This window comes from Culex pipiens, chromosome 3, assembly GCF_016801865.2.
Source record: "Culex pipiens pallens isolate TS chromosome 3, TS_CPP_V2, whole genome shotgun sequence".
Classification (NCBI taxonomy): domain Eukaryota; kingdom Metazoa; phylum Arthropoda; class Insecta; order Diptera; family Culicidae; genus Culex; species Culex pipiens.
Window position 1 is genome coordinate 47941122 of NC_068939.1, and position 26077 is coordinate 47967198.

The 26077-nt window shown below is 34.5% G+C and overlaps 2 protein-coding genes across 5 annotated transcripts; one reads left to right on the forward strand and one right to left on the reverse strand.

The window, feature by feature from the left end:
* Positions 1-425: 425 nt before the first annotated feature.
* LOC120412623 (transmembrane protein 134) lies at positions 426-10964 on the forward strand. 3 transcript variants are annotated; one of them, XR_005604834.2, is made up of 3 exons: positions 426-1077; positions 6050-6563; positions 6806-10964. XR_005604834.2 is itself a non-coding variant. In XM_039573173.2 (2 exons), the coding sequence occupies exons 1-2, from the start codon at positions 866-868 to the stop codon at positions 6402-6404; spliced, it is 567 nt and encodes a 188-aa protein (XP_039429107.1). In that variant the 5' UTR covers positions 426-865; the 3' UTR covers positions 6405-10964. The 3 variants fall into 3 exon arrangements, 2 of the variants coding, with proteins under 2 accessions (XP_039429107.1, XP_039429108.1); XM_039573173.2 differs by having other exon boundaries at positions 6050-10964; XM_039573174.2 differs by having other exon boundaries at positions 429-1077; positions 6086-10964.
* A 4386-nt stretch (positions 10965-15350) lies between these two features.
* Positions 15351-24330, reverse strand: LOC128093279 (histone-lysine N-methyltransferase SETD1B). Of its 2 annotated transcripts, XM_052709489.1 has the most exons (4): positions 23781-24330; positions 19922-20149; positions 19583-19633; positions 15351-16357 (listed from the first exon to the last, which is right to left on the reverse strand). In XM_052709489.1, the coding sequence occupies exons 1-4, from the start codon at positions 23815-23817 to the stop codon at positions 15453-15455; spliced, it is 1221 nt and encodes a 406-aa protein (XP_052565449.1). In that variant the 5' UTR covers positions 23818-24330; the 3' UTR covers positions 15351-15452. The 2 variants fall into 2 exon arrangements, with proteins under 2 accessions (XP_052565449.1, XP_052565450.1); XM_052709490.1 differs by lacking the exon at positions 19583-19633 and having other exon boundaries at positions 15352-16357.
* Between the last annotated feature and the right edge of the window lie 1747 nt (positions 24331-26077).

Here is a 26077-nt window from a genome sequence, read left to right on the forward strand (position 1 = left end):
GTTTAAAATAAACTTTTAAACCAATTTTGAAAAATTAACCTTGCGGTCCTTCTTGAAAGAAAAGTTCCTACTTGACAGCTCGTTCCAAGGGGACCATAGTTGATCCATCGAAAAAATGTTGTCTTGTCATTATTTTTTTTGCATTAAAATGAAAAAAAAAAGTGATCAGAAATGGTTTTTGATCGTGTTTTTTTACCGTTGTACATAAAAATTGTCCTAGGGCGTTAGTACCCAATTAACATTATTTTGCTGATTTTGCTAGAGTTTTCTGATTGCGTTTAAAATGCTTAAAAATTCCATTGGCTATCCCCTCGGTCGTTGAATGCGTTCATCGACTTTTTCATGAACATCAACCGCCGGACATCTCGACGAACAGGGGGTGATGCGTGCATCAACAAAAGAGGATGACATTTTGTTCCAATTTGCACCTGTCAAACCGAACAAAAACATTACTCGTCGCGTAGTTGAATCATAACTTTATTTTTTTCGTAGAAAATAATTCCCGTAAAAAAACGCCATAAATCTCGGAAATGCAAATACTCGCTGCTCACCAACGCCGGAAGTACTGATCCCCGTGTGCCGGATGTGTTTTTTTGTGAGGGGAGGAATAATAGTGCTCAATTTGCGTGAGTGAAATCAAACGAAAGGAAAAGATGTCCGTGCCAAGCAGAAGGTGGAACTGAATAATAAATAAAATTATGTTGTTGCCCACTCGCGAAAAGTGAAAATATTTTTATTTGGTGAAAAATCGCCAAAACTGATTCAAATCCGCCGTCCGAAGAATAGTGCTCAACCGCGGGACCAGTGCGGAGTTGTTCGTAGATTAGAACGTAAAAGCGTACATAAATAAAAACCAGCACCCAGAATGATGAACTCCACTGGAAGTGGCCGTGGGCTAGGCGGTGCCGGAAGTGGCGCAGGCAAGGAACCATCGAAGCGCTTCTCGATCCACGACGCGTTCGAGGAGGAGACGGACGAGGTCATTAAGGTGTACGGTTCCACGGTGATATCGACGCCGATGCGGGCCAAGGCGAGGTCACCGGATGATGTTTCCATTCGGGTGCATCATGACCAGCGGTAAGTGTTGGGTGAAAAAAAAATGTGGGTAGAGTTGCTGGTGGTGGCTAGATATATCGTAGAAATAGGTTTTTACTTGATGGTAGACTCGAAATGTTGTAATAGTGGTGCTTGGGAATCTTTCCTAACTTTCTGTTTGAACTTGTAAAACACGTAGGTAATTGGAACCAGAGGCGGTGCAGCACGGTCAAGGATGATTGTGCCGTTGTGTGAAAACGATGGAGAAGGATATATTTTGTTTGTTTGCTTCTTCGTACGGTCGTTCAGCGGTTCTCAGCAATGTTTTGCGTAAAAAAAATAATGCATTGAGTAAAAGAAACAAAACTAATTTTAAATAACAAATCGAAGCGATCTCGAGGAATTTGAATAAAAGATAGTTTCTCTTTCACTCACTGTCTTTGTATAACACACCATTCTCAAATGTGTCAAAACGTCAATATCGCAAGGATTCTCCGTTGAAATCTGAGGTTCTTATCGAGTTATTTTTATTAACTTTGAATTATATTTATTAATAATTATTAATTATATTATTAATAATTATTAACATAAAAAAGAATCCAATAGTAAAAATTAGACATTCTTTATTATTCGCGGCATAGTTGCAAAGTATCTCAGGGTGGCCACTCAGATCGGGAAATCGAGAAAAAGGTTGAAAAATTGGGGAATTCATCAAAATCCGCTAAAAATCGGGAAGAGTTGGGAATATGTGATTTTTTGTCAAAAAGTCGGGAACCCCAAGCATACTTGTTAAAAATTATTTTTTAAGTCTTGAATAACTTTGTGCAATTTTCAAATTAAATTCATTTAATTATTCTTTAGTAACTTACTGTACATTTATGGTTCCTTTCACTACGTCCATCTATTTGAGAATGAAAAGTCTTTTTAAGACAAAAAATCCCAATAAGTGTTGGATGCATTTGACACAGATTTTTATGCATTTTTTTGTGAATCAAAAGATTTTTATCAATTTTTGTTTATCAGACAAGAGCTAACATCTAACTTAAAAAAATAAAAAAGTTAATGCAAAACTAATTTTAAAATAGAACCTAATTTTAACGATTATGGAAAGCAAGATTTTAGGAAATTACTTTTTTCAGAGCGGAGTATTTTTTATTCAGTTCTGTAATAATTATAATAAACAAGCTTTTCCCGGCAAACTTCGTCCTGCCCTATTTAATTTTCCTGACGTTTTAGCTTGTTAGCTTATTCAGCCTCCTGTGATTAAAATTTGATTTTACGTAACTTTTTCCATACAATTTGCCGATGCTCCGGAATCGGTTCCAGAGTGGCCAAAGTGTCAATTAGTTAGCGTATAAACCTTCCTTGGGCTTATACGAACCCAACGCAACAAAGAGCGCTCCGATCCGACTTTCCGTTATCAACTGATGCGCGTTCGAACAAACCCGTCGAAATTTTTTATATATATAGATAGATATTGTAACGGTTTGGAAATTTGGGTTGTTTTTTTTTATAAATTCAATTTAAAAAAAAATCACCGCTGATGCTTTGGAATAGTGGCAGCTTGCTTGAAAAAAATAAAAAAATAAATTAGCTAGCAATTGAAGTATTTGTTCACGTTTCCATGCATTAAGCAAAACATTATAGAAATTATTTTAGATCTATATTCAATTCAATTACATTTTTCCAGTTATGAAAACTTGAGTTTGGAAATGATTTTTCAAATATTTCATTTCAAGTGTTTTTTCTAAATGTTTCCCTTGAGTATTTTTTGTTAGTATGGGCAATTACTATGGATGATTTTCAGTTATCGGAACATTTAAATATTGAATAAAATCCAATCGTTTTTCATTCTGAATGAACAAATGGAAAAACTTTTTTACGTTTTTAAAACATTAAAAAAACTTGCAAAAAAGAAAAAAAATTGATTTAAATTTCTGCAAATATGTTTCAAGAATTGGGTACTACGACAGGTCGCATGATAGATCCGGACAACGTTTTCATCGAAATATATGAGATCCGGCCTCTAAAAAGTGCATAAAGACACTTATGTGCGTATAACTTTTGATAGGATCGTCAGATCTTCAATCTCATGATCTCGTTGAAAAGGTCTTTCGAATACCTTTCTAAAAATGTATAACATGACGGGGTTTCTTACAAAAACCACTTTTTTACAATCTTCCGGACTTTTATTAAAATTGTTTTTTTAACATAACTTTTGAAGTACTTAACTAAACTTTATAATTTTCAATAACGACTTATGGGACCTCAAGACGGATCGAATGAGACCAAAACGGTCCAAATAGGTTTAGCTACTGCCGAGATTTTTTTTATTCTTTATTATAGAGTTTCTCAGCCGGCAGTGCCGAGATAATCCAGTGCATTTTTTTTATCAACACCCCACCACACACACAGACATTTGCTCAGAATTCGATTCTGAGTCGTTATGTATACATGAAGGTGGGTCTAGGAGGTCAAATTAAGAATTTCGTTTTCGAGTGATTTTATAGCCTTTTCCTCAGTAAGGTGAGGAAGACAAAAAACATTGAAATTTTAAGTATTGTTTAGCTTCCGGTCATTATTCAAAGACTAATTGTTTATGTTTCTGCTCGGAATAAAAAAATAGTACTTTTATTTTTGGATATTTTTTTTTAGAAATTTGTGTCAAGTTTCTATTTTTACGAAAATTGACAGTAGTTTGTTTTTTTTTAAAATTAATTTCGATATTTTTCGATGGTTAATAATGACGTTTTTATTATAAAGAGTTTTCGTTTGAAATCATATTTTTGGTTAAGAAATGCCTATTATTTCAAATTCTGGAAAAGAAATTTGAAAATGGGATTTGAGTGGTCACCCCAAATTATTTGGTTGAGCATTCATTACATTGAGGTTCATTACAAAACAAAAATATTCTCAGTAGTTAACTGTCGTTCTACGCATAATTGTCCCATGTCATTTTTTGACGATTTTGACTTTTTGACATTTTTAAGTTTAGTTTGACGTATTCTTTAAGAAAAACAAATAAAATCTGGTACTTTGTACGGAAACTCATTAAAAACAACACCAAGTCTGTTTGTCCCATCGCTAAACTTCTACGCATAATTGTCCGACCAAGTATTTTCTTACACGGAATCATTAGTTTTACTAAGCATTATGTCTTGTTTGCCCGTTGTATAGCAAGAGGATCACAAATAATGGTGATAAACTGCTAACTGGGGCGTCTAGGGATACATAGGGGCATAGGGCGTATAGTAACCCACGGGACAATTATGCGTAGAAACACAGAAATCGGTCGAAAAAATTCAATCGCGTTTTTATCAATTGCACTTTTTTGAACATGGGACAATTATGCGTAGAACGGCAGTTAAGTGGCTCGCAAAATTAGAGTACACATTTTCGAAAGGAAAAAAAATAACCATTAATGTAATTGAATTGAATATAAATCTAAAATAATTTCTATAATGTTTTGCTTAATGCATGGAATTGTGAACAAATACTTCAATTGCTAGCTAATTTATTTATTTATTTTTTCAAGTAAGCTGCCACTATTCCAAAGCATCAGCGGTGATTTTTTTTTTTAATTGAATTTACAAAAAAAAACCCAAATTTCCAAACTCCAATATTTATTTTAATTTTTACAGAACTGAATAAAAAATACTCCGCTCTGAAAAAAGTAATTTCCTAAAATCTTGAATTCTGTTTATAATGTCCCTCTGTATTCCAAGCATTGGCTGAACCGATTTTGTTCAAACCGGTTGCATTTGACTCGGTTTAGGCTCTCATACGTCGTTATTGAATTGTTTGAATGTTCGATAAGCAGTTCAAAAGTTATGTATAAAAATGTGTTTTTGCATCAATCCGAATGTTAGAAAAATGGCCAAAAAATACCATCATGTTAAACATCGTTTGAAAGATAATCGGAAGACATCCAAACGAGTCTGAAATTTAAAAATCCTGCAACCCTGTATCGAATTAATGAATACTATTGAAATTGCTCAGAAGTAAGAACGAACGTCTCGAAAAGCAGAATGTTTATGAAACTTAGTATTTTGTTCATATTTTCACTATTCATTGCTCAGATATACAGTAAACTGACAATCTGTGTCCGGCATTAGGCTTTTCGGGATTCAGGCTTATGAGAATTCTTCCTTTGGAGTAAATTCTTCGGCCTTTTGAATTTCGGTCTTTCGAGATTCGGCCTTGTGTAGAATTTAGATAAACAAATTTTGCGGCATTTGATCAACAACTGATTGACGTAAAACGATTAGAAATTTTCAGTTTTAAAAAACGGATAACGGTTAATTTTGTGTAAAATTATACCTAAATCGATATAATGTATAATGTTGTATAGTCTTACCGACTTTCCCAATTTGAAAAAAAAACATAACAAATTTGAAACAAACGACATCAAACCGAATCAGCAAAGTGAACTTTCTGTCAAAATGAAGAAAATTTTACTAAAAATCTTTTGTACGATAAACAATAATACGAATGATTACCGAATAACCCTCAGTTTTTACCGAATTCGGTTTACCGAACTTGATTTTTAAAAAAAAAAAAATGTGCTCACGTGTTCAGTTTTTGGTTCTAAGTAGATGAATGTTGATCTATGATGCGTGTTCAACCTTTTTATGACTGATTTTTTAGCACTTTTTCGTGAGAAAGGTAAAAAATTTATTCAATAGTATGATCAAAAGTTTTATAAAGCTGAGAACCGCTGGCTGCATAAATTGCACATTCTCCTCGCCGCGCTTGAACGCATAGCCCTTTTCACACATCGTCGTAGTCTTCAAAAGAAAAGAACCAGCCACGATATTGACTACTGAATGCCATCGTACAAATTGATGCGCCACGACCACCACCCACGACGTCCCTCTCGACTTCCGTGGTTCGAGTGTGTAATTCTAAAGCGTCTTCTCTGGTACGTTTTCTTTCTTTCTCCATTTCCTTTCTACTGTTTCCTCTCTGTACTATCTGGTGTTGGACCCCATTCCCCCAACAATCCCGTAATTAGGACCAGTCTAAAGTACACCGATGATACCACCTCCAGGGACAGCGACTCGTTGATCCAGGAGTACGGCAACCTGTCCGGCACCGGCGAACACTACAGCTACTGCTGGCGCCACCCGAAGGTGCGGGAAAACTGGCGAACCGTGCTGGCCGCGGTCACGCTGCTCGTCATCGGAACCGGACTGATCGCGATGGGCGCGTACGCCATTGCCGAGCCCCACAACGGATCGCAGGCGGCCGTGTTCTTCGTGGCAGGATTCATCTGCTTCGTGCCGGGGGCGTACCACGTGGTGTATATCTGGCTGGCGGCCCGCGGATACCGGGGCTTTGACTTTTACCATCTGCCACTGTTTACGTAAATGGTCGCCGGCGCAAGTAAGTAGTGAAACGATTTTAGGCAACACACTCAACTCAATGCTGGCGCAATCATGCTCATCACCAACCGCGCTCGCTGTTGCAAATCGACAAGTGGAGTGTGCAGAAATCGGACTTGAAACCCGCTCGAAATGTGATTAATTGTAAGGTTTTTTTTTATTTAGTACTATTTATATTATACCTACTTTTTTGGTTTTCAAAATTTACTTACGTTAATGATGGCGTAAAGGAGCACTTATAAATTATTATACACGACCTTATAATACCTTAGACAAGCTAAGCGATACGTTCATTGACGGACTCTCTTATGTATAGAAATATATATAATTATTACAAGAGTTTAGCGAAATCCAAGACTAACAAAACACACTGCTTGTCACTCTAGATCACGAAATGTCAATGTTGCTGTGGAAGAATATACTCGTACAATGGTGTGTCAAGAGGTTCTTTCAAAATTTGTTTAATAAATCAAACTGTTGCAATTTCATAAACTATTTTTATCACCCTTTTAAATTGTTGCCTGAGAAAAAAGGCAAAAAAAACAGTTAATTAATTACCTAACTAAAAAATCTCTCCTCCCTGAACATGATCTCGCTGTAAAATGTTTCAAAAATTCTAAGGGTGCCATTTTTCTTCAATATCATTTTTTCAAAATGGGGATAATGGGGCCAACTCTTGTTGTTAAAATTAATTCAAAATGATGTTTGACACCCATAGTTAAAATTATAAAAAAATAAATATTTTCTAATATACGAGATTTTGTGAAAATTAAGAAAAACGCTAAAAACTTGTTGTTTTAAACTTATATTACAAATTTGTCGGACAGTTCTCGAGTTTTTTTTGAAAAGGTCCTATAAACAAAATTTTCAAATTTTGCTTTTTGGGTGTTTTAAGAACCGCCTTGAGTCAGGGGTATCCAAAAACACCTAAAAATCAAAAAGTTTAAATTTTGTTTATAGGACCTTTTAAAAAAAACTCGAGAGTTGAGTATTTTCAATACTTTACAAAAACCTGCACAATTGGCACGAAAAATCGGAGATTTTTTTTCTTGATTTTTTTTAACGTAAATAGAAGTGCAATCAACTGAAATAGTAGTTTATGCAACAAGTTGCAAAAAGAAGATTTTTTCAGCACAAGTCGTACATTTATCCAACGAGGTTGACCGAGTTGGATAAATACGACGAGTGCTGAAAAAATCAAGTTTTGCAACGAGTTCCATACAACATTTTTGCAATTCCGAAAACAAAAAAACTTTTCAGCATTTATTTTGAAAAGTGTTCGATTCTGTTATCTTTGGTACAGAAAAGTAGGCCATTTTGTCGTTCAAGAATGACAGGAAAAGTAAATAGTTTCACGACGGAATTGCAAAAATATTATTTCAGCACCAACTGGCGCATTTTTTTTATTTTTGTAGAATTTTAGAAAATGTTAGTACTTTGTACTTAAAACTCAACAATTGATTCTTATTTTTAGATCGTTTGACACCTATAATGCGAATTAGAAAAAAATGTGTTTAAAAAAAAGCGATGTGATTTTGATTTATTTTTGCAATTCCGCTGTGAAACTGTCAACTTTTCCTGTCCTTCTGGAGAAACGAAACGGCCTACTTTTCCCTACCAATAATAGCAGAATGAAAAAATAATACCTTTCAATACCAGTGCTGAAAAGTTCTACTTTTCAGTACTGAAATGGGTGCTGAAAAGTTGAACTTTTCAACACTAGTATCGAAAAGAAACATTTTTCAATATTTTTTGTTTTGAACGGTGAATTTACTTAACACATGGATGTTTGACATAAAATTACATTCAAAAAGCGCTTTTCGAAATTGCAAAAAAAAAATCGTATTTATCCAACAAGGTTTTCTGTGCTGAAAAAATCTTCGTTTTGGATTTTTTTGTTTTTGCAACTACTAATTATACTTTTATTTTGAACTTTTGTAAATGATTTATGAACCTTAAAAGGTTTGTTTCAATCAATTCATTTAAATTTTGTCCTTTAGCAACATTTATCTTTATCACCACCTCATATATTGAAAAAATAGTATTTTCAGTCAAATTGTTTTTTTTGTCTTATTTCTTTAATTAAAAATAAATAAATCGAGGAATTAACATTTTTAACCACGTTTTTAACAGGTTCCCATTGAAATTAGCATAACAATGTTTTTTTAGTTTATGTTTTTGCCTCCTGATTTTGTATCAAAATGGTGGCCACTAAAGTCGGAAATTTTCCAAAATATGTAAAAAATCGAAAATTTGTGATTTTTGGTCACAAAGAAGGAAAGTGTTGGAATCCCAACCATACTTTTTGAGCATTATTTTCTAGTTTTTGAAGAATTTTTCAATATTTATTGAACATTTTAAATAAATTTTACTTAATTTGGCTTTATTGCTTATTTTGAAAATTTATGTTCATTTAATTATTTTAAAATACTGGAGAATGAAATAGTAAATTCGATATCAAATTTAGAATATTTTTGAAAATTTTCTGAAGGGGCTATTACACAACGGAAACAAACAAACAAACTTGCATTTTTTGACTGTTTGCCAGTTTGCCCGTTATGTTTGTTTGCCTGGATTTTTTTATACATACGTCAGCCTGCATATATTTTGCCTTGTTTGCGAGATTGTCGCAAACAAGTTTGCGAGTTTGGCAAACTGTCAAACACGAAAAAGGGCGAGTTTGTTTTTTTTGTTTGCGGTAGTGTAATAGCTCCTTAACTTTGACCCGCAGAATAGGAAATTTCCGTCATCAGAAGTGACATTGGGTCTGGGGGGTGAAATTGGGTCATACAAATTTCAGCATTTTTTTTAATGACCCAATATCACCCCCCATACCCAATACACCTCTGATGACGATACTTTTTTAATCTGCTTTCTCCGATATCAATGAAACTATGTAGACGTGTTATCTTAGGCTCATTCAAGCCATTAATGTGTATATGGAGCCAGTTGCACTCGAGAATGGCATTGGATAAAGGTGTAAGCTTTCTGAATGAGATTTTTTTATTTTTAAGCATGAAGATCAAATTTTGAGCTCAGCTCACGGTTTTCTGCTTGATTTTTTTTAGATGGCCTTACATGTTTGAAAAAAAATCCTCACGAAAAATGCAGGATTAAGTAACTCTTCTAAAAATTACAACAAATCATGTTTTAAACCCATTTTTTGACAAGTGGTCTAAACGTCAAATTTTCAAAGAAATGAGTTCGGGAATCGATTTTCCAGACAAAAGTCTTCATATTGACCAATATTATCCTAAGTCGAATGTATGACAACAGAAAGACTACAAAGAACAAATTTAATTCTAAAATCAGATTTTTAAAATTTCAATCTAAAAAAATTAAATTCAAAATAATGAATTTTTTGAAATTTTATAATTTTTTTTTTCGCTGTTTTTTTTTTATTTTATGGTTTTTATTTTATTTTTAATTTAATTTTAATTTTTTTATTTCTGTGATTTTTGAAAAAAAATATTAAAATTTTTAAAAAACATTCCGCTTGGTTTACGGATAGCCCCTAAACGAGGCTGGACTGTATTTATAACCCGAATCTAATCCCAAGTCCCATACATTTTCATAATTTCAATAAAAACGAACGCAAAAATTCTATTACACATTTAGATTATAATATCTCTATTCACGATCGAGATTTCACGTTAGTAAAATTTCGATCGAATTTCTAATTTCTGGAATGTTAATCGTTATTTGTCGATGGTACTGTCGAGAAATCTCGATCGTGAGTCGAGAAAAACGATCGAAATATTACAATCAAGTTCAATAACGCTATTTTTTGTATTAGTTATCTCAATTTCGTATTTCGTTCATATTGCAAAATAAAATCTAACACAATAGTTTTAAACAGCAGACAGAATCCAATTTACATAAATCCCCTACACCACTTTGCCGCTTTATTTCGGCAAATACTCTCGGCTTGACACACCATTTGGACGACGACGACATTTGTCGGCAGAAGAGTTTCCGAGACCCTTACTACTACCGGTCACGCTAGCATTTTGGGCTTACGACGCCGCCGAAAAAAGGCCGGAAACTTTGTCACGCAAATATTTGATTCAACCAAACACTCACACACACACACTCACATTCAGACCAGTGCTCAGAAATATCACGTTAAATCGGGCAAAATATGGAAATGTAGCGACAGCACGGTGTGGAGACAGAAATTAAAATATGAAAATAGAGACAGGCTGATGCAGTAACTTAAACGGCTTATTAATATTCAAATGATATCCACGCGAGCGTCGAAGGAGAGGGTATTGTGCATTTCGTTAAAAGTGAAACGAAAAGTTGACGCGTGAAACACACTGTATAATTGTGCCATTGTCGTTTCTTGAGACTCGAACCAAAACTGAGAGGAGCAATTAAACATCAGGATGTGATTGTGTGCCAGGCCAGTTCTTCCACGGTTTTCTTTGATTGAAAAGAATTTTACGTGTGTAGCGCACAGACTCGTTTTGTTTTGTTATTTAGATAAAATAACACCACGCATATGATAGAGATGAAAAAGATAGAGACAGAAAATGATAAGGATTAGCAGCAAACAACAAAAAACGTAAAAGCAATTGTCGTGTGTAGGCTTTGGAAGCGTATTTAGAACCGAATTACTCAACTTATCCAACATTGAAAGGGAGTAAAAATGAATTAGTAAGCAGTATTTCACGACTCAATGGAATAAAGGTGAGACTGGACGAGCGACACATTTATACTGTAGCAGCTTTTTACTAATAGTAGAAAAAAGAAAGATAAAGATAAAAAAAATCACATTCACAAAATTTACACAGTTGTTTTGCATCCATCGTTAAAAGTAGCATTACATGAAGCAAACAATCACAGAGCACTTGTTTATCGTCTTTTGTACCGAACATAAATGCACTCCTAGGAGAATAACATTTCCCCTATAAAAAAAAACAAAAAGGCTTCCGCGTGATCTAATCGCCTTGATTTGTTCGTGTTGTGAATAAAACCGCAACTAACGCTCACTAAACAAAATACGAACCATCAAGTGCGAATCACACAAACACACACACACGATTCTCGATTGATACCTAATATTTAGAAACAACACTAACTAAGTAAACCCCTACATTTAAGTATTCAATACCGCCTATAAACACTACCTTTTAAAAGAAATACATGACAACACATTGGACTGAGCAGAGATTTACTTTTGCGTACTTTTTTTTCTTTCTCACGTAGTTTTGTTCCATTAGGAAATGGTCCTAGAAAGATTGTAAAGCAGACAAAAAGTCAAACTTAAAATTTGATACTTCATTTAAGACACTCACACGTGGTTTGGACCACCGTTAGGCAAAAAAAATAGAGGAAAAAACACACACACATACACACTTGTAAATGTACTGTTATGGTTATGTTAAGCTGAAATTATACTAACTTATAGGCATATTAATCTCGACTAGAGGATTATACCCGGTATAATGGCAATTCACTAATGTAAGGTATACAACCGAACTAAACGCAGAGAAGAAAAGGGGAGAGAAAAGTTTGGTGAACTTCTGAGTAAACATTTATAGAGCTAGTAAACTATTACAAGTATTTGAAACATTTGCGGGTTTTTATTATTATGAAAGAAAATTTCCTCTCTAACTTACTTGGTTGACTTCCAAAAAAATAATTAAAACAGACAAATAAAATTTGCTCCTCTGCTTTTAACGCATTAGTTTACTTAGTCAATACCGGCGCCCTCCCTAAGCATACATATCGACCGTTGAATCACCAAAGTATCTCATCTAAAATTCGCGTTCAAGATATTCCTTTTTTTTTTTATTGGGTTTGTATAACAAGGTATTATTTTCGCTGCCTTCCTATCTCCGATGCTTTAGGAAGGTCTTGAAAAATATATAACAAAAAACAATCAATATCAGGAATTCCTCATATTATTTGTCTAAAACTTTCCGAGTGGCTTTCTTACGACCAAAGAAACCATTTTGCATCATTGGTTTGACCATACATTTGGGAACAATCTTTAAAAACTTTAAGAAAGTAGGATCCAGATCAAAATTGTTCCGATTTGGCTCATTTCTTTGGCCAAAATAATTAAACACGTATTTTTTGTTTGGCGATTAGGGTGATCCTATCCGAAATTGAATAGTCCAAAAAATGGCGTTTTGGAACTAATTTCGCAAAATGTTTTATTTTTAATGTGGTCATGCGATAAAAATGCAATTTTTCGAGAACCTTATTTGGGATAGAACCACGCTCAACGCAAAAAAAAAATGCGGGTCTGATTATTTTGGCCAAAGAACTCTCATGCCAAATTTGAGCCAAATCTGAGCAGTTTTGATTTGGATCCTGCTGGTTTGGTGTGGAATCGCTGTACACTAGGGTGACAAGAAAAAATAAAGTTTTGGAAAATCATAAGAAAATAGAAATTAGGAACTGTGCCAATTTTGAGCCAATTTCGGCCAAATTTGTATGGGAAATATCGAAAAAATGAATGAGGAAATGTAAAAATTTAAAATTTTCGCCAAAAGGTGGTGTTTAGTTTGTCGGATAATTGTCAAGTGTGAGATTCTTATGTAAAATTTCATGACAAACAACTTCGTCGAAGAACGTAAAACGATCCGAGTTAACCCTGACGAGTTATTAAAGATTTAAAGTTGGCGTTTTTGTATGAAAATATTTTTTATCAACTTCATTGTTAAAAAGCGACCCTTAATCCTTAGTCGATTTCGCTCAAAATTTTCACAGTTACTTTTTTTTTGCTTAGGGAATCGAATCAGGGGGTATCCCTGATGTCGATTTTTTTAATTGTCACCCTACTTTACACCTGCTAAGGTCAACGCGGTTTCTTCAAATCTTTGAATAATTGAATTTTTAAATCTTTACATTCGATGCCATCCGAGTTACGATGCTATGGGAAGGTCTTTCTTGTCAACACACAAAAAGATAATAAATAAAGCAACATTTTTGCACTTCATAAAACATGTAAATTTAAACGCAAATTGATGTAAACTTGTTACAAATTATACGTTAAAACGTGATTTTAGGTGTGACTCAGACGATTACATTGAATCTGAAGTTTACATCGACCGAGTTTACATGTGTTTTCATGTCACACGACGCCATGCCCTTCGATTAACGATCATATAGAAAGGACTCTTTTCAATGTACCAATTTGTGTTTAAGCCCTGATTGATCCTCGTTAGGCATGATTTCAATATTTTTATAATAATTCGGAATAATTCGGAAGATTGAAAACTTTCATTTTTTTGTTTGACAATTTTGATGTTGAAAATCATAAGAAAATCGGTAAGTTGGAAAATTAACGCTTCCCAACTAAATACTCTTCCCTCTTAATTTTTCTCAATGTTAATTCCTTGCAATTCCCTATCTTTTGGGAAATTTATTGGCTTCTTGAAAATACCATTTTAAAAAATTTACATACATGAAAAAATCCAAAATATATATTTTTTACCTAAAATCAAACTTGAAATGGGTATAACTTGAAAGCGGCTTATTATTACGTTACGTTCGCAAACTTAATTTTGCGTTCAAAAATTTAGTAAAAAAAATAAGCGTGCCTTTTTCAATATTTAAAAAAATCATCAGTTCATATCTCCTTCCAATTTTTGCTGTCCATACTTCTCTGTTTTTTTTTTTTTTTGTCGATCAGATAATTTCTTTACGAGTTATAATTTTAAAAATATTTACATACCATTTTTTGTATGGACGAACTAATCATGCAAAATCTTTGTTCATAGGGAAACTGTTCATAAGGATTCAGTTGAATAAAACAAATTCAATTAAAATTATTTCCGGTTTTCGTAAAGCATTGCTCAGCTTTCAAAATAACACTTTGTCAAGAAATAGACCACAAAGCAAAAAAAAAAAAACATTTTCAATTTATTGTATTTATACAAAGTTTTATTGCTCTCAGAAATACGAGTTTGCCGTTATGCGTATTGAGATACACCTTTCAAGTAAAATTACAGTTCTCATTCTTTCCATTTATTGCAATTTTTGTAGAAACCGATAAATTTTAACTTGAACAAAAGACAAGGGAAGGCAAATAGTTTCTTCTTGTATATTCTTAGTTCTCTCACCTGTTATTTTTACTGTTATTAGAACAACCTGCTAGGCGTGTTACCATCAAACCATCATTAGCGTGGTAACTACCGTTTCCAAGAAATAATTTTAATAAGCTCTAATCAGTCAAGGAAGTTCCGGTGCTGCTCTGCACAAAACCACGAATCATAAAAAAATTAAACACGCAACAGAGAGTAGAATTATGAACGGTTCTTACCTTCACTCTCAACCTTACACTAAACGACAAATCTCCTGACAAGATTGACAGTCCTTCTGACATCGAATGTTAGAAGCTTTAACATGTGGACTAGTTGCCTAAAAGCTATAAATTTGTACTAGTCCGAGATGCTAACAGGTGACCTTTTGTAATTACGTAATTACTTTGGCAGAACGCAAAGATTCTCTTCGTGATTGTTTTATCTTTCTTCAAAATTATTACCAAACTACAAAAACGACGATCGATGATGTCGCATTGGATGTCAGAAGTCTTTGTTTTGGGTGTACCAAACCACTCTTACTGCTTATAGTTCAACCCCTCAAAAAGAAACTATTAGCAAAATGCGACATCTTTCGCCCCATTCTTTTCGCATGCATTTGGGTCGTTTCCATAAACTTAACTGCAGTACCCGGTTTCCCCCTTTGTTTGCGACCATCAATAACCATTCCAGTTACAACATCAACCCGTGCCGAGTACACCGTGAACGGACATTCCATCAGGGCTCCCAACAGATTAGATTGCTAGTTGTCGCGTTGACTTAGTTACTGAGCAACTGTTTTGGCAACCACCCGGAGTACTAGGATCGATATAACTTACCTTGTCTCGCGGTGTCTTGATTTGGGCGCGTGTTCTTTCTCTTGGAAGATTGATTGACTGCAATTTATTCGAATACTTTATTGTATTAGGTTGCACAAATTTCCACAAGTGTTGACAAATTCAAATTCACTTCAAATGTTGGCTTACAAAAAAAAACATCAATTTACTGTAACTCCCATAATGCTGTCATCGTTCGAGACTCTCCTTTTATGCTTCTTTCCCTTGTAATCGTACATGTTCTGGTACTTATTGATCGAACTCTTCAGCTTTTTGTTCAGCCACGTGGCGAACGCTTCCTCGTTGGTTTGCGCCTTAATCTGCTGCTGCTCGACCTTCTTCTGGTGACGCTCCTGGAAGCGCTTCTTCTTCGCCTCGACTCGCTTCTGTTTCAAGTCCAGTTCTTTCTTCGAAAGACCATACTCCGAGTGGTACCCGTTGTAGTACGGCAACCGTTCGTTCACGATCTTCTGCTTGTGCCGACAACACTGCCGCTGGCACTTGGCCGATCGATTCTTCAGATGACTCGGCACCGGACTGTCCCGTCCATCTTGATCCTCGTCCTGATCTTCCGTGGCGTCTTCCTGATCGTACGACAGCGATTCCCTCATGAGTTGCTCCTTCAAGATGGCCCGTTCCTCCGAATTGTCCTCGTCGCCCTGCGAATCCTCCGAATAGTTAACCTCCTGCCCCTCCCCAGATCCGGAACCCTCCCCGCTTGCTCTGGCCTTGGTCGGACTGCTGCTGTCCTCACTCAACGTTTCCGGATTATGGATTTCCGTGTCCAAACTCGACTCGGTCACTTCCTCCTCCAACTCTCCATCCTCACCGTCCGGTTCCACCTCTTCTTCGTCTTCCTCACCCTGCTCGTAGTCTTCCTCTCCTGGATCGTCATCGTCCTCGACAGTCGTCCGGACACGTGATTCGATCTCCTCCTCCGTGGCATCGTTTATGCTCAGCTCCTCGATGATGTCCTCGTCCACCTCGTCCATGGCGCCGTTGGTGGCTTTACTTTGTGACCGGTCGTTCAACTCCGGTGACGATTCCGACTCTTCGAGGAGAACGCCTGGGAACAAATAATTATTTGAAAATTCGATTTTTTTAAACAATAAAATAACATTTATAGTTACTTTCACAAATAAACTTAAAATTATTTTATAGTTGAGCAAGACATTGCAAACCAATCTTATAAAATGTTGCAATGATTTTTCTTCCCAATAATTTCTAACAATAATTAGAAATCGGTTACGAGCATTACCAAACTTTATTTTCTGTATATTTTCGTAATGTTGACTTAAATTTGTTAAATTAACAGTTTATTGGGCATTTTATGTTGCAATTGCAACAGAAATTAGTAGTTTATGCAATAAGATGCAAAGTGCCGAGTTGGATAAATATGACGAAAGCTGGAAAAATCGAGTTTTGCAACGAGATGCATCCAACATTTTTGCTTTTATAAAAAAAATAATTCTGAATAGGACTTTTCTGTGAAACTTTTGTTTACACAGCAGTATGCTGCCGTTCTACGCATAATTGTCCCATGTTCAAAAAAGTGCAACTGAGAAAAACGCGATTGAAATTTTTCGCCCGTTTTTCTGTTTCTACGCATAATTGTCCCGTGGGTCCCTTTTCACCCCATATGTCCCTGATCACCCCAGTTAGCAGTTTATCACTCTTATTATTTATTATCTTGCTTTACAAAAGGTAAACAAGCCACAATGCTTTGTAAAACTAACGATTCCGCGAAGGAAAATACTTGGTGGGACAATTATGCGTAGAAGTACAATGATGGGACAAACAGACTTGGTGTTGTTTTTGATGAGTTTCCTAACAAAGTACTAGATTTTATGTGTTTTTCGAAAAGTAAACGTCAAACTAAACCTAAAAATGACAAAAAAGTCAGAATCGTCCAAAAATGACATGGGACAATTATGCGTAGAACGGCAGTATGGTTCTGTACGATTTTGCAAATCGACTTTTCTTTGTATTTTTTATTTCGATGAAACTTTGTCCATGCATTTCCTGTGTCAAAAGATGTAGAATCTGGCCTATGAGAAATGATTTTTTTGAAAATATCGCGTTTTTTTGGAAAATATCTTAATCTGGACAAAACATTATTACTGCGGGCGTTAATAATTAGAGTTCACGCGCGGTGATACGACCGCAAGATAATGGTCGCATGACAGCCGCATGACAACCGCAGAACAAATTTTTGGCTGTTGTCAAAGGTTGCCTTGAGTTTTCAGCTGACTTTTTAGAAAATATTCAAAACAAATCAAGTTGACAGCCAAATCAACGCAGAATTTCAGTTCAACTTGCTGATTTTTACACTGCGGTAGTTATGCGGCAATAATCTCCTGTCATTCACAGCAATGGAGAAACGTGATTTTATCTCGCAATAAGCAATATTAAAAATGCAAAATCAAATTTGCAATCAAACAGTACTCTACAATAACCGTACCGTTTTCAAGTTACTACTTTTAGGTATGCATTTAGGATTTTAAAAATACTTTTTGGAAGAAAAGCACCCCTGAAAAAAATCAGATCAGAAAATTTCACAAAAGTTTATTTTTTAACATTGAAAATCGGACCAATTCCTTCCGAGATATCCTCAATGGAAAATTACAGGCTAGTCAGGTGAAACCTAGAAAAAATCATTTCATTGATTTGAATTCTTTGTGAGGCTGTATCTCAGAAACGAAATGTCCGATTTTAAAAAATCCAGAAAAAAAATGTAGGAAATTTTCTCAGCTCAAATAATTTTGCGAGTGCTTTTTTTATGAAATATTTTTAATGTACCATTTTTATTTGGCTGTGTAAGCGCCAATGTATATTATTTGTTTAAAAGCAACGATATTAAAGTATTACAACAACTGCTAATAATGTTTCAGAGATGGCGAAAAAGATTCCACTTGGTGCAGGTGGGATTTGAACCAACAACTGATCAACGGTACTGTAATACTTTAATATCGTTGCTTTTAAACAAATAATATACATTGGCGCTTACACAGCCAAATAAAAACGGTACATTAAGAAAAGAAAATTTAGGGTAACCCTAACAAATCGGCCACCGGGAGAGCCGGCGATTGCTAACACATTCTAACCACCGGCTGAGAAGCTATATGTCCTCCTGTCGAAGGGGTAGAATACAAAGTTAGTTCAATAAATAGACTCTTCTCAGCGAGAATTCGAGTTACAATAGCAACGACGGCATTGTGGAAGAGAAGCATAGAAAGAAAAACAATTGGTATGGGAAAGCTTTGAATTCCAATACACGACATTCGATTGTGCTGTACATTGGCTGTACACCAATAGACAACAAATTTGTCACCGGTCACAGTAGCATAATTGGTTACGCGGATCAGTACCGTTGATCAGTTGTGGGTTCAAATCCCACCTGCACCAAGTCGAATCTTTTTCGCCATCTCTGAAACATTATTAGCAGTTGTTGTAATACTTTAATATCGTTGCTTTTAAACAAATGAAATATTTTTAAAATGCAAATTAAACGAAAAGAAAAAAATAAACTTAAAATTAGTTATAACTTGAAAACGGTACATTATACAAAAAAAAGTTGAGCACTTTTCGATTGAACGTTCGATTTTGCTTTAAAAAAAATATTTTTAATATATTTTTTGGCCAGGTTTTTAAAAAATACATATATCTCCTAAACCAGATTTAACAACATCACGCACCATGACTCATATAAGTCTATTTTAGTCCCCTAAAACATATAAAAACTGACATTGAAAAAAATTAGTATTTTTTTTTCCGTATACCTTTTTTCCGAAAAGTCCTAATTATAACTTTACTAAAGACAGCAAATTTAACAGAAATCCCAACCCCTCTCAAGATAAAGAATTTAATACCCATTTTGTATGACCCCCAAAATGTATGGACACTTGTATGGAAAAACGAACAGTGCAAAATTGCTTATTTAGACATGCATCGACAAAGTTTCATCCAAATCAAAAAATTACAATTAAAAATCGCGATTAATGAAGCGAAATCATTAAGAACTACTCAGCACGGAAAAAGTTTTTTTACGCAGAACCATTTTTTCGCTAATACTTTTGCTTATTTTTCAAACTTATAAGTGTAATTGTTTGGAAATATTTTTGTTTATTTTATTAAAAAAATTAGGTTATTGTTTTTATTGCGAAAAACTGTCTATTTTTTCAGTTGACTGATTTAGTTTGAATTTGGCGTGGAATCTGTGTTTTTTTAAATTAACGATGCACATGGTTCTTTAGGAAAACGAACGAGAATCTTACTGCCTGTGTACACTAACCGGAAACGCAGCTAAACAATTGTCTCAAATGTAAACGTTGTCTCATATATCCTGCAAAGTAAGAAGGATAGTGATGGGTTTAGATTTAATATTATTTATCTAATTTCAAAAAAGTGCCAAAAAACTTCAAAAGTTCAATAAAAAAATATTCTTTTGAAAATTCGAACATTTGAATTCCACAAACTACAAAACTCATTTTTTTCACAAAAATTGTAGCAATAAGGTTAAAAATTTGAAATTGTTTGTTCTTATGCTTCAAAATTGATGAGAGAACATTTAAATCTGCCAAAATCATTTCTCAAAAAAATCACAATTGCTCTGTCATACATTCCAACATACCGTTAACTGCCCGGAAGTTCCCGCTGCCACTACCGCCGTTTTCGTCCGGTTCCTCCTCCTCCCCAGCGCTGTAATCGTCCGGTTCGTAATCGACGAGCTGATCGCGAAACGTGACCCGTCGCTCGCCGGCCAGAAACTTGGGCGACGGTGGCGTCGGAATGGCAAACGACTCCTGGTTGGCTAGTTTGATCTTCTCCTTGATGTTGTACTCGTTGGCCGGTCGAAGAACTGAAACACGTTATTTAATGTGGGAAGGATGTCTAGAATTAGTATTGTTTATTTTTTGTTTTTGTGATATGAGAATAAAATAGACATTGAAAGTTTTTTTTTCTGTTGCACTTTAAGTGTTGATATTCTAGTAATAATTAAATTAATTATTAATGAAAGCCAAGATCAGTAGAAAGGGAAATAATAGCTTAATACCTTTATCTTCCAATTAAGAACAGCAATATGGTCAACTCTGAATCTAAAATGGAAAAGTGACGTCTCGAAAAAATTAAGGGCATAAAGAATTAAGTTAGAAAAATTCAAAAACTTAACTGACTTGGAGATTCAACGTTTATTTTTTTTTTTCAATCGACATTTTACCACTTTTGTTCACTGTCTAATGTTGGGAGAAAATATCAACTGATTTTAAAGTAATTTGGATCAAAATATCTTAAGAAAAATACTGTTTTAATTCTAATTTAAAAGTTTTTTTTAATTATTGTAGTTATGAAGATTAGAGGTAACAAAATTGACAGTACAAAAATAAGATTATTTAAAATCAAATGTTAAGTTACAATTAACAATTATCATACATTAAGGATGAGGGCTTTGGTTAAAAAGGATCTGATTTGTTTCACTTTTAAGAAGGGTACACACTTAGATTTTTTACCGAATTTGGTTAAGTTTACCGTATTTTCAACTGCTGAATAGTTCGGTAAACTGAAAATTACCGAATTTGGTAACAACTTATCAAAATTCGGTAATAAAGTTCATTACTGTTCATTAGCCTGTCCCATTTTGAGGTCATGTCGAGGAATTTCAGGTGCTCACTTCTTAAATGATAGATTATGATGTTAGGAACAATGTTTTCTTAGACAAGAAAAAATAATAAAATACTTTCTCGCACCCCCTAGTCGATTTACTGAAAAAAGTCACTTTTTGAACAAATTTTCTAAAATCGCTTGGAATCAATACAAAAACTGTTTCGATCAGGTGTGTATTATCTTCAAACGATAGGTTTTTGTCCATAGATTAAGATGCACTATCAATATTGGACCAAAACATAAGTTTTTGGACTCTCCCAGGCGGATTTATGTCGAAAAAATCGCATTTTTTCGAAACTTTTTTCAGAAATGCTCATTTAATTTAGGGTAGCCTATTTTTCCCAGTAAAACCAATACATGCAGCTTGTAGGAAATTTCATGGCAAACATTTTTCCCTCTGAGAAAATGCAATTTCGACACTCCAGAGCCGAGATATTTGAGTTTTAATGAGGAAAAAAGTGCCAATTTTCAAAATTTCTCAGAATTCAGAAGCAAGGTTTACTAATTACACGATGTTGCAAGCATGTGTCGCAAAGGTCAGGGTATGCTTTCTTATAGTAATTTTGGCCGCTGAATCCGAATCTGAAATCAAATTTCGTGTAAACAGTGATGTTTTGGAGCTACACCCTTTTGGAATGTTATTTGCGTGTTTAAATCGCTGCAATTTAAATTGCTTGCAAGTTCGGTCATACTTTTCTCGGTTTTCGTTCCACTTTGATTGATATTTTACTCACAGAGCTGTTTAATGTTTTTTACGTTTTGATTATGTTTTAACACACATATTTTTATTTGGCGGGGGCTTATGCTAATATGGATCAAAAAAACGAATACCAGAGATAATTTTAGGAAAAGTGGCTGCATTTTAATAAATTTGTTTGGAAAATTGCATTGAAATAAGTTCTAGAAGACATTTCCGAACAATTTTCATAAAAAAATATATGAAACAACCATCAAAAAATGCATCAGATTTTTTTTTCTCTATTTATTAATCAATCCTTAATTCTCGTAAGGGACCATTCATAAACCACGTACATACTTTGTGAGGGGAGGAGGAGGGGGGGGGTTCAGCGATTGTCCACGCTCCATTTCAAAAAGATTTGTTTTGTATGGAAATTGGGGTAGGGGGGGGGGACGATGTCTGAGATTTAAAAAAAAGTGTCCACGTGGTTTATGGATAGTCCCTAAGCCCCCGCCAAATAACAATATGCGATTTTTCGAATTGCTTAAGATAATCAAAACGTAAAAAACATTAAACAGCTCTGTGAGTAAAATATCAATCAAAGTGGAACGAAAACCGAGAAAAGTATGACCGAACTTGCAAGCAATTTAAATTGCAGCGATTTAAACACGCAAATAACATTCCAAAAGGGTGTAGCTCCAAAACATCACTGTTTACACGAAATTTGATTTCAGATTCGGATTCAGCGGCCAAAATTACTATAAGAAAGCATACCCTGACCTTTGCGACACATGCTTGCAACATCGTGTAATTAGTAAACCTTGCTTCTGAATTCTGAGAAATTTTGAAAATTGGCACTTTTTTCCTCATTAAAACTCAAATATCTCGGCTCTGGAGTGTCGAAATTGCATTTTCTCAGAGGGAAAAATGTTTGCCATGAAATTTCCTACAAGCTGCATGTATTGGTTTTACTGGGAAAAATAGGCTACCCTAAATTAAATGAGCATTTCTGAAAAAAGTTTCGAAAAAATGCGATTTTTTCGACATAAATCCGCCTGGGAGAGTCCAAAAAGTTATGTTTTGGTCCAATATTGATAGTGCATCTTAATCTATGGACAAAAACCTATCGTTTGAAGATAATACACACCTGATCGAAACAGTTTTTGTATTGATTCCAATCGATTTTAGAAAATTTGTTCAAAAGGTTGACTTTTTTCAGGAAATCGACAAGGGGGTGCGAGAAAGTATTTTATTATTTTTTCTTGTCTAAGAATTCATTTTGACAGATGGTTTACCAATTTTTCAACTACCGAATTCGGTAAAAATAATCTAAATGTGTAAGTTGATGCAAAAAGAAGGAAAAATTCAGACCAAAAAAATATTAAATTTATTTCTTCACTCACACACAAAACAACGCAGAATATCAAACTTAGTTACTCTGTGTAAAAGTAATTTAGACATATTTTTTAATCCCAGGAACATGAAAATCTTTAAAGGGATTTTTTTTTATTTTATCGGGTTTTAAAGTTTAAAAAAATCAACTAACGAAACATACTCAGATTTTATTAAATTGAGAATGTATCGGTTAAATTGTCAAATAAAATAAAAAAATATAACTAACTAATTATGTTTATATCACAAAATCACTGTTTGATAAAAGAACATGGCTATTCGATGCTGGCAGATTTTTAAGTTTAAATTAAGTTTCAATAAAGATACATTCTAGAATAATAAGCTAATCTGCTATGCAAAAAAGGTCTAATTGAAATGTACTCTACTTTTTTACATTTACACGTAATCAAATGTGCCCTGAAGTATAATTATCCACCGATGTCATTTGCATGTGTGTGTGATCAATATAATCAATAACTGTAATTGGCAAAAATTAACTATTTTTTATTTCCACGCGTTGGGCCATCTTATGGCAAAAACAGACTCTAAAGAAAACTTGTACCAACACAATTAATTTAATAATCTTCAATATTTCATTAATTCATTCCGTACCAGGACAAAAATAACTAGATTAAAAGTAAATAAAAACGATCTTTATCATCACTTAATCACTTGTTTAGCATACGTTCAACTTTAACACATTTGACTGCAATTCACGTGGTAAGCTCACCAAACTTGCCCAAACACTACTACTCACAGTATCCTTCGAAATCATCCTCGTCGTCGTCGATCATCACGTCGCGCTCCGACTGGCAAAACTTGCCAATCTTGCGAAAATGCCGAGAAAGTCTTCCAGCACACTTCCACCACGTGCACCACCACCAGAGCTTTTTTTGAGGGTGCCTGCTGCCCTGAAGCTTCGATGTCCCCCCAGAATGTTAATGCTGTTGGGTTTTATTGAACCTTTTTTTTTTGATTGGTAACGACCTAGTCGCAAGGTTATCCGAAGAGGATATTGCTTTTCCGCACTCGTGTATCGGTCACGGAAGCACGACGATGCTATAAATTTGAATTTTAGATTTTGAAATAATACTGTTGAATTACACAAAATCACTCATAAATCAAACTGTGTTCAAAAAAAATCTAATCCGAACGAATAAATCATCCCACAACCGCCACTAGGAACAGTCAACTATACATTCCCGGCAACTGTTGCCAAACCTCGTCAACCGAACCGGGGAACCGATCTAAACAAACTGAAAGGAGCAGCCGTTCGGGGGCTTGTCAGAACCGATGACGGGCTACCGATGTTTGCCCCAGGCGCGGGCGCCATGTGTTGCCATGGACCTCGGAAGGGGTTATTGAAAAAAAAGTAGTAGCATGAACTCTGAACACGTGAGTGGCTCAAGTAGTGTCAAAGGAAAACCAAAAAATTTTATATTGTCATTTGAAGAGAAAATAAAACTTTCCTAAAAACAGCATCCCAATATGATAATTTTGTTTATTGGACCTTTTGAAACAAACTCCAAATTTTTCTACACCATATTTTTTGTATTGAACATTGTAGAAATGATGATGTATTATATTAAAGCCTTAAATCGTATGATACATTTTTTATTTGTTTCTGAATTTAAAAAAATACAACTTCAAAGACACTGACTAAAATTGAAAACCTTTGGCTTTGTTTTTAATAGTACAGTCCAGACTCGATTATCCGAAGGCCTCGGAAAAATTTTACTTCGGATAATCGAACCTAAGGATAGTCGAATCACGAAAAAATGTTGTTTTTGATGGTCGAGCTTAGGTATGACCCTTAAACTACGCTAAAATGATTTAGAATTTTTAAATCCAAGATGGCGGCCAAAATGGCGGTGATGCAATATTTAAAAAATGTGTGTACTGCCCATGATCGCATAAATGTCCCATATGCAAAAACAGCAAGCTGAGAAAAACGCAAGGCACGTTTGTCCCACACATAAGGCTACGTGTTAAGTTTCACGTAAAAACTGGATTTCCTCCCGATTTCTAGAACAAAGTACTGAATGTTATAGGCTCTTTAGAAAGAGCACACGATTTTGAACCAAACTGCATCAAATACTCAAAAGTGATGAAAATGCATATGGGACATTTATGCGATCATGGGCAGTGTATGTAACTCAAATTTTATGTTAAATACAAGATAATGAAAAAATACGATTTTCGTGATTCGAAGTCCCATACAAACCTTCGGATAATCGAAACTTCGGATAATCGAGGCTTCGGATAATCGAGTCTAGACCGAGGTCTGGACTGTATTATAAAAAACATACAAAATTATTACAAAATAAAACTTTTTATGATAAAACTGTAAACGGCGTTGTTCATGCTAAAAGGATTGAAGCACTTAAGCAAATTTTCACCAAACCTGGAAATAGATTTTGACCTGTATTTTTTTATTTGGCTCAAACTTTGTGAGGGAATTCCCTATGACCAAAGAAGCAATTATGTGTCATTGGTTCACCCTGGGATGGGATACACAAAGAGAAAAAAACCTATTGTCAAACTAAACCACTTTCAACATGGCCGCTTCTGTCAACCTAAACCAGTCCTTTCTTATGAGGAGAAAATGAGAAGTATTGTAATTTGAGTTGAACAAAAAATTAAAAAAATTTAAATCAATTTCACAAATAATTGTAAATTGCATTAATAGATTGATTAAAATATTTTCAATTGAAAGGCATTTATTTCTATCGTACACCGAATGTTGACTTATCAGCATTTTCATTTAAAAAAATACATTTCATGAACTGACTATTCTTTTGCCCATTTAAAACTATTGCTATTTTTTTTGCGCGTTGCATAGAAATGTCATCTAGATTGAACAATATTAAACCTGTGCTTCCCATGAAATTAAAATGTGGCGTGAAGAAACAACCTCGTAGAACTGGATTTAAAAAGCAAACAAAAAAAAAATTGCCACAGTTTAGCCTATTTGATTTTTTCGCCCTTTTTTATTTCAACACATTGCCACAACTTGAAAAACAAACTTTTTTGCTGTGAATGAATTGGTACAAA

Excerpts from the sequence above, each read along its gene's own strand:
- LOC128093279 (XM_052709489.1), bottom strand. The coding sequence starts at position 23,817 with ATGATCGACGACGACGAGGATGATTTCGAAGGATACT. Across the intron at positions 20,150-23,780 it reads GGATGATTTCGAAGGATACT|TTCTTCGACCGGCCAACGAG; the intron begins GTGAGTAGTAGT and ends AACGTGTTTCAG. Across the intron at positions 16,358-19,582 it reads ATTGTTTAGCTGCGTTTCCG|GCGTTCTCCTCGAAGAGTCG; the intron begins GTTAGTGTACAC and ends ATTTGTTCCCAG.
- LOC120412623 (XM_039573173.2), top strand. The coding sequence starts at position 866 with ATGATGAACTCCACTGGAAGTGGCCGTGGGCTAGGCGGTGCCGGAAGT. Across the intron at positions 1,078-6,049 it reads CGGGTGCATCATGACCAGCG|GACCAGTCTAAAGTACACCG; the intron begins GTAAGTGTTGGG and ends TCCCGTAATTAG.